Genomic DNA, 17,672 nt, shown 5'->3' on the forward strand with positions numbered 1-17,672 from the left:
ATCCTCGGTGCGCTCCTCCCTCGGACTTACTCCAATTACTACTACCTGAGTGATAGACAACTGTGTCTCATCGTCATCGTCCTCCTCACCCACTGAAAGCTCTTGAGACAGTTGCCGGAAGTCCCCAGCCTCATCCCCCGGACCCTCGGGAACTTTCCAAAGGTTGGGCATCGGTCACGACAAACTCCTCCAGTGGGAGAGGATTCGGAACCATTGCTGCCCATTCTGGGCAGGGGCCCGAGAACAGTTCCTGGGAGTCTGCCTGCTCCTCAGAATGTGTCATTGTAATGGAGTGAGGAGGCTGGGAGGAAGGAGGAGCAGCAGCCAGAGGATTCAAAGTTGCAGCAGTGGACGGCGCAGAATTCTGGGTGGTCGATAGATTGCTGGATGCACTTTCTGCCATCCACGACAGGACCTGCTCACACTGCTCATTTTCTAATAAAGGTCTACCGCGTGGACCCATTTATTGTGAGATGAATGTGGGAATGCCAGAAACGTGCCTCTCTCCTAATCCCGCAGCAGTCGGCTGCGATACACCTGGATCAGGAGCTTGGCCTGTGCCCACACCCTGACTTGGGCCTCCGGGTCCTCGCCCGCGTCCACGTCCTCTAGGCCTACCCCTACCCCTCAGCATGCTGTATTACCAGTAGTGCAGAAACAGAACGCTGTAATTAAATGTGCCGCTTATTGGCCTGTGGTTGGAGGCTGACTTCCCTTACGGAATGCACAGCAGAGCCAGGAAACAATTTTGCGCAAGCCTGTAGTGAGACGTAGGTGCGTATGACTGAGCTAGTGGAATTCACAGCGCAGAAGAAGTCAACTGGCCAAAGGCCAGTAGTAGGCCTTAAGTATTTTGCTTCTATTTTTTTAAAATGCTGAGCTGATACAGCAGACAGATACTGTAGGCAGCGTATAATATTATGTATACTCTTTCCCTCTGGCGGGATGACGGCGATCATGTAACAGAGACAGCAGATCCAGGAAACAATTTTGTGCAAGCCTGCTGTAACGCTTAGCTGCGTATTAATTAGGACTACTACCCCCAGCAGATAGATACTGTAGGCAGCGTATAATATTATGTATACTGTTTCCCTCTGGCAGGATGACAGCGCTGATGTAACAGAGACAGCAGATCCAGGAAACAATTTTGTGCAAGCCTGCTGTAACGCTTAGCTGCGTATTAATTAGGACTACTACCCCCAGCAGATAGATACTGTAGGCAGCGTATAATATTATGTATACTCTTTCCCTCTGGCGGGATGATGGCGATCATGTAACAGAGACAGCAGATCCAGGAAACAATTTTGCGCAGGCCTGCTGTAACGCTTAGCTGCGTATTAATTAGGACTACTACCCCCAGCAGATAGATACTGTAGGCAGCGTATAATATTATGTATACTGTTTCCCTCTGGCGGGATGACAGCGCTGATGTAACAGAGACAGCAGATCCAGGAAACAATTTTGCGCAAGCCTGCTGTAACGCTTAGCTGCGTATTAATTACGACTACTACCCCCAGCAGATAGATACTCTAGGCAGCGTATAATATTATGTATACTCCTTCCCTCTGGCGGGATGACGGCGATCATGTAACAGAGACAGCAGATCCAGGAAACAATTTTGCGCAAGCCTGCTGTAACGCTTAGCTGCGTATTAATTAGGACTACTACCCCCAGCAGATAGATACTGTAGGCAGCGTATAATATTATGTATACTGTTTCCCTCTGGCGGGATGACGGCGCTGATGTAACAGAGACAGCAGATCCAGGAAACAAATTTGCGCAAGCCTGCTGTAACGCTTAGCTGCGTATTAATTACGACTACTACCCCCAGCAGATAGATACTGTAGGCAGCGTATAATATTATGTATACTCTTTCCCTCTGGCGGGATGACGGCGATCATGTAACAGAGACAGCAGATCCAGGAAACAATTTTGCGCAAGCCTGCTGTAACGCTTAGCTGCGTATTAATTAGGACTACTACCCCCAGCAGACACACAGTAAACTGAAGACGGTCACAGGCAGCCCAAATATTGTATTTTTCCCCAATTTTTTGGAAAAAGCCCACTGCCTATATAGCCTGAATATCTCTTTCCCTGCCTCACCAGTACTGGCCCTATACTCTGTACAATGACTGCAGACTGCAGACGCAATGCTCTGCACGCCCGATATACAAAAAAAAAAATTGTGCAACACTGCTAAAAGCAGCCTCAACAGTACTGCACACGGTCAGATGTGGCCCTAAGAAGGACCGTTGGGGTTCTTGAAGCCTAAAATAACTCCTAACGCTCTCCCTATAGCAGCTCCGGCACCAGCAACACTTTCCCTGATCTCTGTCAGAATGCATCTGTGGCGAGCCGCGGGAGGGGCCGATTTATATACTCGGGTGACACCTGATCTCGCCAGCCACTCACTGCAGGGGGGTGGTATAGGGCTTGAACGTCGCAGGGGGAAGTTGTAATGCCTTCCCTGTCTTTCTATTGGCCAGAAAAGCGTGCTAACTTCTCAGAGATGAAAGTGAAAGTAACTCGAACATCGCGTGGTACTCGTTACGAGTAACGAGCATCTCGAACACGCTAATACTCGAACGAGTATCAAGCTCGGACGAGTACGTTCACTCATCTCTAGTCTTCACTTTTCTGACCTTTACAGACTGTTAACAAAAAGGATGAGGGGATGCTACATAATGGAAGACATGTCCCTGTTCCAATTTTTGTGAGATGTGTTGCTGCCCTCAATTTCTAAATTAGTTTACTTTTTTAAATGTAATGGAGAAATATCTCATTTTCAACTTCTGACATGTGTAGTATGTTCTATTGTGAATAAAATATGATTTCATGAGATTTGAAAATCATTGCATTTTTTTTCTTATAACAGTTATTTACATGTTACAAAGTGTCCAAACTTTTTTGGAAATGGGGCTGTACCATATAATGTACTGAAAAATCCCAAGTAAACACTGCGACAATAAATAATCTGATAACTTTATTCTATGGGTCAGTACGATTATGGCGATACTAAATTTATATAGTTTTTTTTTTGCTGTGCTACTTAAAACAAATAAAATTATTTTCTGCTGCCATCTTCTGACAGCCATAGTTTTTTTTATTTTTCTGTGGTTATAGCTGTGTAAGGGCTCATTCTGTGTGAGATGTCCTACAGTTTCTATTCGTACCATTTTGAGTATGAATGATTTTTTGATTGCTTTCTATAAAAAAATTTACTTGGAGATGGAATGACCAAAAAAAAGTCCACTTCTGGTGTTGTGTATTTTTGATTCTGATGATGATCACCATGCAGGATAAATGCATTGCATTAATAAATTGGACTTCTATGGACTCAACAATAACAAATGTGTTTTTTTCATCTATTTATTATAAATTTGGGAAAAGGTTTCTTTTAAAACTTTTACTACCTTGTTTTAATAATTAATAAATCTTTTTTAAACTAATTTTTTTATTTCTTTTTTAGTCTCCATAGGGGAACTTGTGATAGCTCATAGAGTATATTTCAATACCATAGTATTAAAGGGGTTGTCCCGAGGCAAAACATCAAAATTTTAAATTAGCCTATTCCCCCTGTCACCCCCCTGGCATAAAATAGCACTTTAAAGCGGTTTTTAAACCGCTTGCTACTCACCGATGTGATGAAATATGAACTTATAAAAATCTAAAAATCTTAAGCGCTGCGGAATAAGTTGGCGCTATACAAATAAAGATTATTATTATTATTATTATCTTCTCCCTAAGATGGCCGCCGGTCCTTTCCCAGGGATGCACTGCGGTTTTCTCCCATGGTGCACCGCGGGTCTTCTCCCATGGTGCACCATGGGCTCTGTGCGGTCCATTGCCGATTCCAGCCTCCTGATTGGCTGGAATCTGCACACGTGACGGGGCGGAGCTACGCGATGACGCGTAGAAGTGGGCGGAGCCAGAACGCCGCTCGTGCCCAGGCCGACCAGAAGGGAGAAGACCCTTCTGCGCAAGCGCGTCTAATCGGGCGATTAGACGCTGAAATTAGACGGAGCCATGGAGACGGGGACGCTAGCAACGGAGCAGGTAAGTGAATAACTTCTGTATGGTTCATATTTAATGCATGATGTACATTACAAAGTGCATTAATATGGCCATACAGAAGTGTATAACCCCACTTGCTGCCGCGAGACAACCCCTTTAAATTATACTGTGTTCTGGCAGGCAGTCTGACAATCAGGCAGTTTTCAGAAGGCCCCAGTCTGCTATGGCAACCGAATAGCACCTCACGATTTTATCATGCGTGGGCCATTCAGGACTCCAAAATACTGCTCAAGGCATTTAAATGCTGCTTTTAGAATTGACAATGACATTTAAAGGGTTAACAGCTGCAACTAGTATTTACACTGAATGTGGCTGCTGCAGGCAGGTGTCAACTGTCAAAGACAGCCAGCACCTACTATGTATGAAGCAAGATTTCAACAGGAGTGAAGCCACCTGTTACAATTCAGGCCGATGACCACCAGTGACGACATCCAGCTCTGCTGCTACTACAGTGGGCTAGATGATCAGCTAATGGCTGTGGTCCCAAGTGGCAGACCCCTGCTGATCAAATATTGATGACTTATACTAAGGTTAGGTCATCAATGGTAAAAGCTCAAGATACCCCTTGAATGAGACTTTGTTGATTTAATGTTGTATTGTAAATGTGACTGGTTGTATTTGTATACATGCCCTTTTCTGTGATTATATAATTCATGTTTTAACCTGTATACACTCCTTGAAAAAGATTCATGGCAGAGTTAAAACTTTGCCATCTGTAGGTAGATGACCTAACCTGAAATAAACAACGCCAGTATTGGAATACTGACATCCATTTGCCTACCTTTGCATTTGTGCTAATCGTTGGATGGATTGGAGCTGCTCCATCTTGGATAAACTGCTGCATTCACTTTATTTATATAGAGGACACTAATGCTGTGCCTAACTTCTGCTTTAACCCTAAATAAAACATTTTTTTAGGGTGGCTTCACACTAGCATGTTTTTGTGCATACATAGGTGTGTACATAGATGTGCACCCCTGTACATGCAAAAACACGCATATATGAAGGTCCGTATGCGGCAAAAGTTTCCTTCATCCCCGCGAGCAAAAATAATTACCTGCTACATCTGTGACAGATGCGGCAAAGGAATTCTTCATTCCGGAGGGGAATAAAGAATTCTTTCCCACAGCTGTCACAGATGACAGCTGGGGTAGGGGATCCAGCTGCCTGCATCCTGTAATTGTTTTTCAGAGAAGGGTTTTAAATATAAGCCCTTCCCTGAAAAACAAGGAAAGGTGGTGTTGAAAAAAAAAAAAAAAATCATACTCACCTCCTTCTTTCAGCTGCCGGGGTTCAGCCGCATCCTCTCTGCGCTGTCTCCGGCTCTGTAATGCACTTCTTTCAGCAGGTGGGGATTTAAAATCCCCGCCTGCTGAAAGAGCTGCTTCTGATTGGCTGAGGTGCTCAGCCAATCACAGGCAGCTCTCACCTGTCATTCATTCAGTGAGAGCTGTCTGTGATTGACTGAGGTGCTCAGCCAATCAGAAGCAGCTGTCTGTGATTGGCTGCCTGCCGAAAGCTGCCTGTGATTGAATGAGGGCCTCAGCCAATCAGAAGCAGCTCTTTCAGCAGGCAGCGATTTTTTAAATCCCCGCCTGCTGAAAGGATTGCTTTGAAGAGCTGGGGACAGCCCAGAGAGGACGCTGCTGAGCCCTGGCAGCTGAAAAAGGTGAGTATGATTTTTTTTTAATTTTCAACACCACTTTTCCTTATTTTTCAGGGAAGGGCTTATATTTAAAGCCCTTCCCTGAAAAACATTTACAGGATGCCGACAGCTGGATCCCCTACCACAGCTGCCATGTGTGACAGCTGCGTTAGGGAATTTTTTGTTTCCTGCGGCGATGAAGAATTCCTTTGCTGCATCCGTCACAGATGTGGCAGGTGCAGCAGGGAATTATTTTTCCTCGTGGGGATGAAGGAAACATCTGTTGCATGTGGCAGATGTGTTCTTCATCCCCGCGGGGACACGGCAGTGACAGACAGGTAAGTATTTTTTTTTTTTACACTAAAATTCTTGTTTTTCAGGGAAGAGCTTAGATGTAAAGCTCTTACCTGAAAAACAATTCAGGGGTGCCGGCAGACCATTGTCTTCAATAGAGCCGCTGGCAGCAGCCACGGCTCCATTGAAGACAATGTGTGCATTTCCTGTGGTCCTATCTTTGCAGGCGCACCCCTGTAAAGCACGGACAGGTGCAAACACCATAGGGAATGCATTGGTTCTAGTAGAAGCGTGTTTTTGTGTGCATCTATGCACGCACAAAAACACACTCGTGTGAAGCCACCCTAAATGAGGAAAAACAAGAGGAATCTCATCTGATAAAGAATAGTAATGTCCATAAGAATTATAGAAATATGCGCTTCTCTGAACAATTATCTATATTTGATTTACAGGCATTATATCGAAAAGTAATATTGAGAGGATTGTGGATCCTTTACATTTTAAATGTACTAACTCTTCCTTTCATCCTATCAGCTCTAGAATATCGGTTTTGGACATCTTCCAATATGCCATGGAACAGGAATTTAAGAAGCTACATGAGTTTACACAAAGTAGTGATTACAAACATAAAACTGTGAGTAATTTAAATAGAAAACAATATGAAGCTTTGAAGATGTTAGAAAATAACTATAACAAAGTAATTCAAAAAATGGATGAAGGGGGTTTCTTGGTGATGTTCGATGCAGCATTGTATTGTAATCTGGCCTATGGCATACTGGAGGACATCCAAATTTATAGTAAACTAATGTATGATCCTACTGTACAATGTCAAGCTGACTTGAGAAAACTGGTATTAGAGGGTAAGAGTATGGGTATATTAAAAGCTAAAGAGCCTGATTACTTGGTTCCAGACTATTGTCTATTTTCTTGGTTCCATCTTTGTCTATTTTCTATAGAGTACCTAAAATTCCTAAGCAAATTTTTCCTCCCCCATTATCTCCTATCATCGAGGCCACTGACGACTGTGCAGCGCGAAACAGGTTATTTGAAAACTTGTAATGAGGTTTTAAGACACTTTCAAGATTTTTCTATGAGTAATGAATATTCTTGTGTACTCCATTATTTATCCAAGTATAGTGAATATGAGGAGAGATTACTGGAATTTATTATTGTGAGCACAGAGTATTTGTAACTCATTTTTTTGGTTTTGATGGGAATTTTTACTTAAGGTAACAGGTGCTCCTATGGAGTTTAGGGTTTCACTATCGCTTGTAAATTTATTCATAGCCCATATAAAAATCAGATAGTGTGGTATGGGTGATACATTGACGACCTTATTATATGGAGTTGCGATGTAACGCACCCACAAGAATATGTGTTTATATGTAGATGTGATAATTTGCATATGTCAGCTGTTAACTGCTTGCCTAATTGGTCTGTGATAGTTTTTAATGCTGAGCACCATAAGGTCCATTTAGCTGTAAACAAAAACAGTCAGCTTTTAAACACTGCTGTGTTAACATGGTATCTACATGGTGCTTTTTATCTGATGTGATGTTTTAAAGACTACAGATAAAGAGGATTCCTTTATCCTAAGCTGGCTTTCCTTTATATATGGCATATGTTCTAGCCTGAAATGAACAACACCAATTTTGGAATGCTGACCTTTATTTGCCTACTTGTATTGTACTATACGTTGGATAGATTAGACTTGCTCCACTTTGGATATACTGCTGAATTCACATTATTTATATGGAGGACACTAATGCTGCACCCAATGTTTGCTTTCTGGTACTGTGTTACAGTCACTGTATGGTGCTACTATTCAGTCATTGCATGGTTGTAATATGCAGTCACTGTATTGCAGTGTTTTTCAGCCACTGTTTGCTGGTATTATTCAATCACTGTATATATTATTTCCGGTTACGTCTTGGGACTATATTTTTAGGCCATATAGACTGCAGGCTATGGGTGTCTGATCTGGAATCTGTATTTATTAGGGGGTCTTATCTGGGATGTGTATTTAATGAGGGTGTCTTTTCTTAGGGGGGCCTGGTCTGGGTTCTACAGTAGTTAAGGGGGCCTGGTCTGGGTTCTACATTAGTTTAGGGGAGTCTAGAAAAATCTATATTCATGGGGCTGTATTTTTTGTAAAGGGTCTGCAAATGTTTATAGGATCTGGTGTGTACTTTGTATTCATTTTGGGGCGTGTTTAAGGGGCTTATATGTATTATTTACGATTCAAATGCTCTATATCAAAGTGCGTTCTATATAAATGGGTGGAGCATAAATTAAAAGAAAACTTTGCGCTGAGCATGGCATTTTCTGTTCCTCTCTATACTCCCTTCTGAAAAGTTCAAAAGTGTGGTTTAAGCTGAAAAAAAGTGAAAAAAAAGTGCAGAAACTTCACCAAGTTCTTAGATGTAACCTTGAAACAAAACAGCAGATTCTTGATTAAAGCAGTCAGAATAATGCAGAACAACATCCATAACAGGAAAGTAGCTGTGCGACATGGGTTATTTAGACAAACACATTATTTTTCTATTATGATTCGAACATTTCGGGTCAATTTAAAAGACATTAATTATCTTCATCCCATCAGTCAAATTAATAGAAATAACAAACAAACGGCATAATGAAAATTCTGCTAATCACTAGTATAAATACTATAACAAAGAACAGAAAAGCAACATGTGGAGTAGAAGCTCTCATCATGCTGCTAGAAAGAAAAAGTTAAAAGGATAGTTATTGCTGCCCTTACGCCTCTACAACTGGGTTAATTCTGTCCGTGCCTGCTCCATGAAGAGAGGCTTTATGTCTGTCATCACATGGCCATTATACCCCTATCTATGTGCTGCACAAAGAAAGTACATTGCCAGATTCCCAACAAATTAATTGCAGAACTGGGGATGGAGGAAAGAGCTGTCAATGAAACGCTTCTGTATTGTTTGTTGGTAAACTTTCCCAGGATGTGGCAAGATAATCCAAGTTACGTGATTAAATGTCTAGCTGTTGCTTCAAGATGTTCTTTCAGCACTTTAAGGCTCAGAAGCTATACACTTCTTCCTTAAGCAGCAAGGTCTCTGTAGGGATATTGTGCTCCTAAAGTTGCTTGTTGTAGTCTATGAACGAAATAGCATTTAAAGTGACAGTAACATCAAATTAATATATATATTTTGGTTTCTTTTTTAAAAAAATGACATCCTTCTGTATTCGGGCTTGACTTTAAAAAACAAAACATTTTTATGTAGCATACATTTATACATGAGTTAATTAAATGCATTTTCATGGTTATTAAATTCACAATCACGGTGATCTGGGGCCGCCACATTCAGACTTCTTAATGTGGCTGGGTTTTAAACTTGTTGTACTTCACTGCTCTGAAAGTAAAGAAAAGGCTACATTCACACCATGTTTGCATCCATTCTCATACATATGTACTCAGAGGCGTAACTTAAACCCCCTGGGCCCCAATGCAAAACCTCTAACGGGGCCCCCAACTATAATTCTTTATTCATAGTACTAGGCTCCTTATACAGAAAAGAGAGGCCTTATGGGACCCCTAAGGCTCCTGGGCCCGGGGGCAACCGCATCCCCTGCATCCTCTATAGTTATGCCAGTGTATGTACTGCTATACTACAATAAAGGCATGCAGCTGTATATATTTTATGATAATAATAAAAAACTGTTAGCATCAGTTTAATGGAGCCAGTTTTTAGGTGGAAATTAATATTTGTTGCTTTTTATGTCTTCAGACAAAGCCAAATTTATACAGTGCAAATACATGTGTATGCATGGATTCGTTGTGCCATTGACTTTTATTATAAAAAAATGTATATTTTAAATATTTATATTTTATATTTTTGTGGTTTCCTATTATTTCTAAAAGTGCTGCAGCCTATGCTTTTCAATACAAATAATACCCTATATACAAGAGGTAACTTTTGGCATAAGTATGCCATACAGAAGTCTATGGAAACTATACAATGTGTGTCTGGATCTATACTGCAAACTATATGGAATATGTGGTGGGAAAATAGACTAATTTATCAATTTTTTTTTTCGCCTATTCTAAGTTGTTTCATGTTATGCATCTAAGATTTGATTCATCTGTGTTTACATTTGGCTAGGCAATTTCAAATGGCCCAGCAAACATACAGTCAGATGTATGTTACTGTATGCCTATAAAGTTGCAAACCTCTACTACTAACCATATTATAAATATATACATATATGTCTGTATTATACTGCGGTGTATTGATCTCTTCTGTATACAGTTATATTGGAAAGGGTAGTGAACCATGCTTTTCAATACAGTTGGGGCAGTAAGATCCTAAAATGCCCAAGCCAAACATTTTTTATTTGTTAGTGTTGGAAATGTTCTAAAGTTTTTGAATCAAACATATGCAACATGCTTTACTTTTCACGGACATAAAATGATCACTGAAGTCTATGGAGAGCACTCATAATACGAATGGATCAATATAATATCAGTATTCATATGAGGCTATATGAGGTCCTTATTAGAGATGAGCGAGTATACTCGCTAAGGCACATTACTCGAGCGAGTAGTGCCTTAGCCGAGTATATCCCCGCTCGTCTCTAAAGATTCAGGGGCCGGCGGTGGGCGGGGAGCGGCGGGGGAGAGCAGGGAGGAACGGAGGGGAGATCTCTCTCTCCCTCTCTCCCCCCCCCCCCCCCCCCCCCGCTCCCTGCCGCAACTCACTTGTCACCCGCACCGGTCCCCGAATCTTTAGAGACGAGCGGGGAGATACTTGGCTAAGGCACTACTCGCTCGCTCATCTCTAGTCCTTATCAGTGGGAGTACTCTACATACATGGGAATATACTTGTCATATGCATATTTTCTGTCATTTGACAAGCTTTAGATTTCCATTTTACTTAATTCAAAAAGTAGTCATGCAATGAGTTCACTGTAACAAATCTGATACAAGTGCCCTACAATCACATTATAAGATGTTCTATGGGAAATTGGAAAATACATTTTTAATTATACAATGAAAAAAACTGTGTATAAAATGAATTTAGTCATTTCTGCATTTCAGTAAAGGAGTGGGAGTTATGATTAGTACAGTTACTGATAATAAGCTCAATAGAGCAGATTAAGTTTATGTTATCAGTATGTTATAATTAAAGTAATCTTTACTACTGCTGTCACATTGCATTAAAGTTGACACGAGATCTGGACTTCATGAGCAATAGATCTGTTACAAGACAGGATCTCGTCATGACATGGGTGTCAGAAAACATTATAGTGTTTGCAGAGTTTGGAACCCCATTCCATAAGAACTCTCACACTTACAAGTCCTTTAATTTTGGGCCAGTAAATTTCACACCGGAATGTGAATATGCATGTTATTTGTGCTTGCCAGGGATGTGAGAAAACAAAACAAAATGGTGCAAAGAAAATGAGATAAGCCATGTAGATAATGGCATACAAAGAGTATAATTAGAAGTAAAGTGGAAAAGACAGACAAACAATGTTCCTGGCATTTTCACAACGCCTTTGGTAAATAGGTAATTACATGGCATTCACTGCATATATAAAATGAGTATAAATGTGTCGCTACCTCTGCAATGTTTGTAAAACAGCTCGAGCTATAGATGTATATAAAGGGCCCATGGTTTGGTAGAATTTGAGATATTTGACATAACTCTGTATTTATGTAATATTTAACATACAGTTCAACCTACACTAAGATTTCAGTTGGTTCCTTATTAACCTTATCCTTTTGTGGAGGTAATAGCATTTGAAGTTTATGAAAATGCCCATGTGGGCATGCAATATCTGCCAACTTCTACAAGTCACATTCATTTCTTCTCTATGTTCTTCTTTTAAAGGGACTCTGTTACCACTTTTAAGCTGAGGGCAGCATAAAGTAGTGACAGGAAAGCTGTTTTCAGTGCAAGGTCTGTGTCAGAACAGTGAGTATGGACCTACTGTGCCACAAACTAATTTGGCTTGGGGCTACTCCTTAGGGCTGCACTTGAGGTCTCCTGGTATTCACCTTTTAACCCAATCAATCAGGATCCAATCTTTGCTGCAGGAACCCTCAGGCCATTACCCCAGGAGTAGTCTCTGTGTTGTAGCAGCTGGCATAAAATGGTCAGGGCAACCATAATGCAGTACCGGAGGAGCAGGTAGCAATGTGGTTGAGTTACAAACCAGGAATTGATCAGAGTCAGAAAGCACGTTTGCATGCTAGATGGAACTAATTACTCTTACACCCTCCAGTGGGGGAGGGTGCGTTAAATAGCAAAAGGGCAAACTAGATTGGCCAGGGATGGAAAAGCGGTGTGTGCATGTTGAGCTGAGAGGAGGATGCGGAGTTTGCCACATCCGACAGCAAAAGAGAGTTAAGGACCATGACTGCCAAAAGGAGGAGGTAGGAAGAGTCAGTGGTTATGGTAACAGACAGTGACAGCCTGTTTTAAGTGTCTGGGAAGTAATTAATTTTCTGGCAAATTTAAACATTATCAGTAGGAATGCTCACATGGTCATGGGAGAAAGTAGTCCATGATATACATGTGCTGTGAGGCTAGCCCTGGCCACTGATTGACAGATTTCTCCCTACGCACATTAATAGAGAAACAGCTGACAATTAGTGTCTGGAAGGCAAGGCTAGCCAGTGCTAGCTCTTTTTCCCAGGACCCTTTATACTCATTTTTCAAATCATTAAGGCCAGTGGAGGACAGATTGAGAAAAATGATGAAGACTAATTTTAGCTTCTCTTCAAATTACTGTTCAGAGGCTCCTTGGGGCTCTTCTGAGGTTTTATGGAATTTGTGACTGTATACAGCACTACTCTTGCCATGAAAATGCCAAAACTCTAGCAGACTCTTTCGAAATCATTGACTGTCTGGAATAATTGTTGCTTGGATCAGTCACAGCATCAAGGCTCTTGTTATGAAGGGAAATTATGGCACTGGTAAGACAGAGCCTTAATGTCATCAGCTTTTTAATCAGTTTAGATCAGTGGTAGATCAAAACTTAGAATGTGTATAAACATCATTAGTAGCCACTTAGGATATGTTTCACAGACATTGTCAATCCTCAGTAATTGTGCTCTAATGAGATTTATACTGACAAATAGTTTCTTCTCTCTTATGGTTTCTCTATGGTCACTCTTTCAGGGTATTTCTAAGATATATTTTTCCCATGTGGTTTTAGAGGAAATTTGATACATTAAACAAGCTTATCATAGAGGATGAGGTAGATTCCCTGTCAGAGTTACCCATGGTCAAGCCATGAGATACCCATGTGGATAGTAAAAACTGATAGACAATTATTGTGTTTCTGTGTTCTTTCCATGTAGCTGAATATTATATATACATATATGATTCTGAATGCCAGTGTATATATTACATATACTATTTTTACTTGAAAATTTATACTACATATTTTTTTTTCTCTAAGGTAATGTTTCCAACATCTTGATCGCTCTGTCATGCCTCGAATTTTGTGGGGTTTAATTCCTTTTTATATCATCTCCCTGCTGTGCCCAGTGCCAAAGGGTCAGGAGCATAATTCGAACAAAGCTACAACCCACCGTGGGTCTCAGGATGGCCCATGTTATGATGCCAAACAAAGGCCAAAATACTGTATTCCAGATTTTATCAATGTTGCTCTTGGGAAAGAGGTAATTACCTCCAACACTTGTGGACGTGCACCACAAAAACTCTGCTCTTTTCTAGATGCTACAAATGTGACATCACGACGATGTCAGTTATGTGATCAGAGGAAGACTGAAACTTCCTATCCACCATCCTACATGACCGACACAGATGCTCAAACATGCTGGAGGTCAGAAAGTGGTATAAAGTATCCACAAAATGTTACACTGACTTTACCTCTTGGACGAAGATTCGAGCTAGTTTATGTTAGCTTGCGTTTCTGCTCTCCTCGTCCTGACTCTATGGCAATCTATAAATCTATGGACCATGGAAAAACATGGATCCCTTTCCAGTTTTATTCTACTCATTGCCGTCGTGTATATGATAAGGCAACCACCAGTGCTATTACAAAACCCATGCAGCATGAAGCCACTTGTACTGATTTTCAAACAGGAGTTAAACCCCTCACTAAAGGACTTGTAGCTTTTATGCCATTGGCGGGTCGTCCTTCTGCACGTAGATTCGAATACAGTCCTGTTCTGCAAGATTGGGTGACAGCTACAGATATCCGTGTGGTTTTCAATCGACTTCACCATGGAAAGAAAATGGGAATCCGAAAGAAGACTGCTTTCTATGGAGTTTCTGAATTCCAGGTTGGAGGAAGGTGTAAATGTAATGGTCATGCATCATGCTGTATAGCTAGTAAAGATGGATTAATATGTGATTGTCAACATAATACCATTGGTCCAGAATGTGATGCCTGCAAGCCATTTTATTATGACAGGCCCTGGCAAAGAGCGACACCAAGCAATGCACATGATTGTGTTGGTAAGTTTTATAAAGATATAGTTGTTGACAATATTTCTAACAGTATTTGATGAATATCTATGATCTTTAAGTGGAATTTTGCATTTACAAAGATGGTTGTGCCCAACCTTTTCTTGTCCAAAGACCATGATGCCAAATTATACTACTCTTAAGGGCTGCAATAAAATTTGAAGGTGTATTCCCATTTGAAACGTTTATGACGAAATTATAGAATATGCCATAAATGTCTGATAAGTGGAGGGTTTAATTTTTAGATCTCCCAGAGAACGCAGAGGCAAATAAGCATTTCATAGGTTTCATAAACTACAATAAAGAGAACAGCATGCATGCAGGACCATCTTGTCTTCTCCACTTTGGAGTGCAGTAGTCGATCAGGGGGATCCCATTCTCCTAATATAACGGGGTTACAGTGCAAGTCCCCACTTATCACATTTTTTCTTAGGCCTACACTAGGCATTACAGTTATAGTTTTGCCTAAATTACTTTTTTTAAAATTAAGCCACAGAATGCTCTTATTAGTGCCAGTCATATGCTTCCCTCATAACAGTGCCAACTACATAGTGACTTTGCAATAGTACAAGCTACATAGCTCACATGTATCTTCCAAGACCTGCACGGATATCTAATATTAGTGGAGAGAAGAGTGCCATCATTTGACACAAACAACTCTGTGTCAATAGGATGCAAATGTCTATTGACAGCTGTGTCTTTCTGAGCTATTGGGACACATACAAGCTTTGCCCTTTGCAGGCTACACAGAATGACATTGCAGGCCACAGGTTACCCACCCCTGCCCTAATATAACCAGACAAGCAGGTGTTCCTCTCCAACTCCAATTCAGGGAGTTGCTGAAAAGCATGTCCCGTATGGTAATTGACCTTCTTGCTCAAGCTAATTGGACAAGAGGGACTACATGTCAGCATCCAAGGCACTTTAAGTACTAAAATTAATTGGAAACAACACTGTGGTTCTGCTTTAAGACTTACTGTGAGTTTAGATACAGGCTTACTTATCTGCATGTTTCTTGGTCAATGCTTCTCGCTATTAATTTTTTAAATTTTTTTATTAAAGAATAGAAATGAAACACAACATAGATTTAGGAAATCTGGAGTCAGACTAAATACTTCATTCTACAATAATAAACTACATGGCAAAAGTCCAGGCAGACAATTAAAAACCATGAACTCTGTGAGGCACCTTTATGGATATCGTGTTGAAAACTCAATATAGATGTATGAAGTACAACTTTCAACTCCTATGACTGCATTTACTCTTCAGGCTCCTGAAAGCAATGAGGATTTAAATGCTGTATTTTAATTTATGGCTGCTAATTGAATGCATTATAAGAGCTGAAGGTTAAGGATAAATATACTTTTATGCCTTAGCTATTGATTTTCCTCTGTAATGAAGCATGCAGGTTTTCCACCTATAATACGCTGCACAGATCCTACAGCAGGGGAGCTTCAGTGACACTAGTAGAAATAATTGATTCAGGTTACATTTCCTTAATCTTTTATTGTTCTTGTCACAGTGGATGAAAGAATAAAGAACTCCAGGGGTACAGTGTATTTTCATCATTCATTTTATAATTCATTTTTGTTATTCACAGTTCATTTTGCTACTTAATTGACAGTTCATCTTCCCTTATCAACTTTTACTTTAAAATGATTGAATTTATCAACACAAGAGTGAATGTCAATGTTAATTGCGTGCAGAAAATTAGACTCTTCCATATAGAGCATTCCTTCCAAAGAAACAGTCATGGACTTTATTTATTGTACGCATTTATATAGAGCATGCTTATTCCACAGCACTGTACATCACTTGACACCCCCATCGGGGCTCACAGTTTAAGTTCACCTATTAGTATGTTTTTGCAATACAAACCTGATTTATACAATGGGACATATTTTTGATGACACGTTAATTAGAGAGGTTATTCAGGCTGAAAAGTTTTTCTTGGAAACGAATGAGTATGCTGCACAAACATAAAAGAAGCCATACTCATCTTGCCCAATCCCTTGCTGCTCCCATTCTCTTGGTGCCCAATTTCTCATTGGCCTCTACTTCTAGCTGCAGTGAGCCAGGGATGACTTTACTGACACCAAAGACATGAAGTTGCTGAAGTTAATCACTGGTTCGCTTCAGCTGATGATTAGCTGCAGTGGTTGCATATCCTGTTGTTGAAAAGTTATTGTTGTTGCAGCAAGAAGGGAAGAACTGGAGGGATAGGGCACTGGGGGTAGGGGAAAAGTGGTGGATCAGATGAGGGGGGTATAGCTTTTTAATGTTTTGGTGTCACTCTGAGCTGTTATTTTTTAATTCTTCCAGGATAATCCCCTTTAAATCCACACAGAGCTACTGCAAATTGATATGTTTGCTATGAGGCCCCTTCTGTTTTTTTTCTTGATTGTTGTCAGCTGCTTTGAGAATTAGTTCTTTAAAGTATACCACGTAGAGAAAATAATGGAGCAGATTTACTAGTCTACTTTATTTATCATAGATTTGTTGCTGGAATAGATTGAAAATGGTGGCATTTGGTCAAACACCAAATTTCTGAAGTCCTTTGCATGTGTGTATATTCTCCCGTATTACTATTACTAGAAAGTGTCATTTCTTAATTCCTTGATGACTAATTATTTTAAATTACAATTTTACCTTAGAATAAGGGTAAGAGGGCCACATGAGGTTAAAAAATTATGTTAAAATGTTTATTGCTTCTTTAAAATTAAAGCTGAACCTGTGACTCCCTAGCTGTTGTCAGAGTACAACTGCACAACTCTCAATATAATTCTGCCGAGGCATTTAGGAATTAGTAGTTTTTCAACTACTGGAGAGCTACGAGAGATTTTCACATATGTGTTAGATGCTCTATCTGGAGCATCTAACTCAAAATTCCAGGTGAAGGAGGATTGTGGAGTTTCTCCCATTGTTTTCAATGGGGAAACCTTGCATCACACAGTGTGCACCTGGCATGTGGTGCAATGATGCAGCTGGCCCCATTGAAAACAATGAGAGATGTGATGCGAGAGCACGCTTCAAGATAGAACGCACCGCAATTTGTTAGGAGAAGGTGAAGCGTTTTTTAACTGTTTCTGGCTTCTCCTTTCCGGGGTACATATCGCTCAATGAGTGTTATGTACTAAAAAGTGAAAGTGGAGGTGTTTTTTCCACTATGTGACCCGGTGATCACGTGA

The 17,672-nt window shown here is 40.5% G+C and overlaps 1 protein-coding gene across 2 annotated transcripts in view; it reads left to right on the top strand.

Moving 5' to 3' along the window:
• Positions 1-17,672, top strand: part of NTN5 (netrin 5) — a 115,537-nt gene that overhangs the window by 63,151 nt on the left and 34,714 nt on the right. The window contains exons 3-4 of one of the 2 annotated variants that reach the window (XM_066607703.1): positions 6,548-6,647; positions 13,451-14,475. In XM_066607703.1, the coding sequence (XP_066463800.1) occupies positions 13,482-14,475 (994 nt within the window). In that variant the 5' untranslated portion in view covers positions 6,548-6,647; positions 13,451-13,481. The remainder of the gene's footprint in view (positions 1-6,547; positions 6,648-13,450; positions 14,476-17,672) is intronic. The other variant, XM_066607704.1, reaches the window with a different exon arrangement.

This window comes from Eleutherodactylus coqui, chromosome 6 (assembly GCF_035609145.1).
Source record: "Eleutherodactylus coqui strain aEleCoq1 chromosome 6, aEleCoq1.hap1, whole genome shotgun sequence".
Lineage (NCBI taxonomy): Eukaryota > Metazoa > Chordata > Amphibia > Anura > Eleutherodactylidae > Eleutherodactylus > Eleutherodactylus coqui.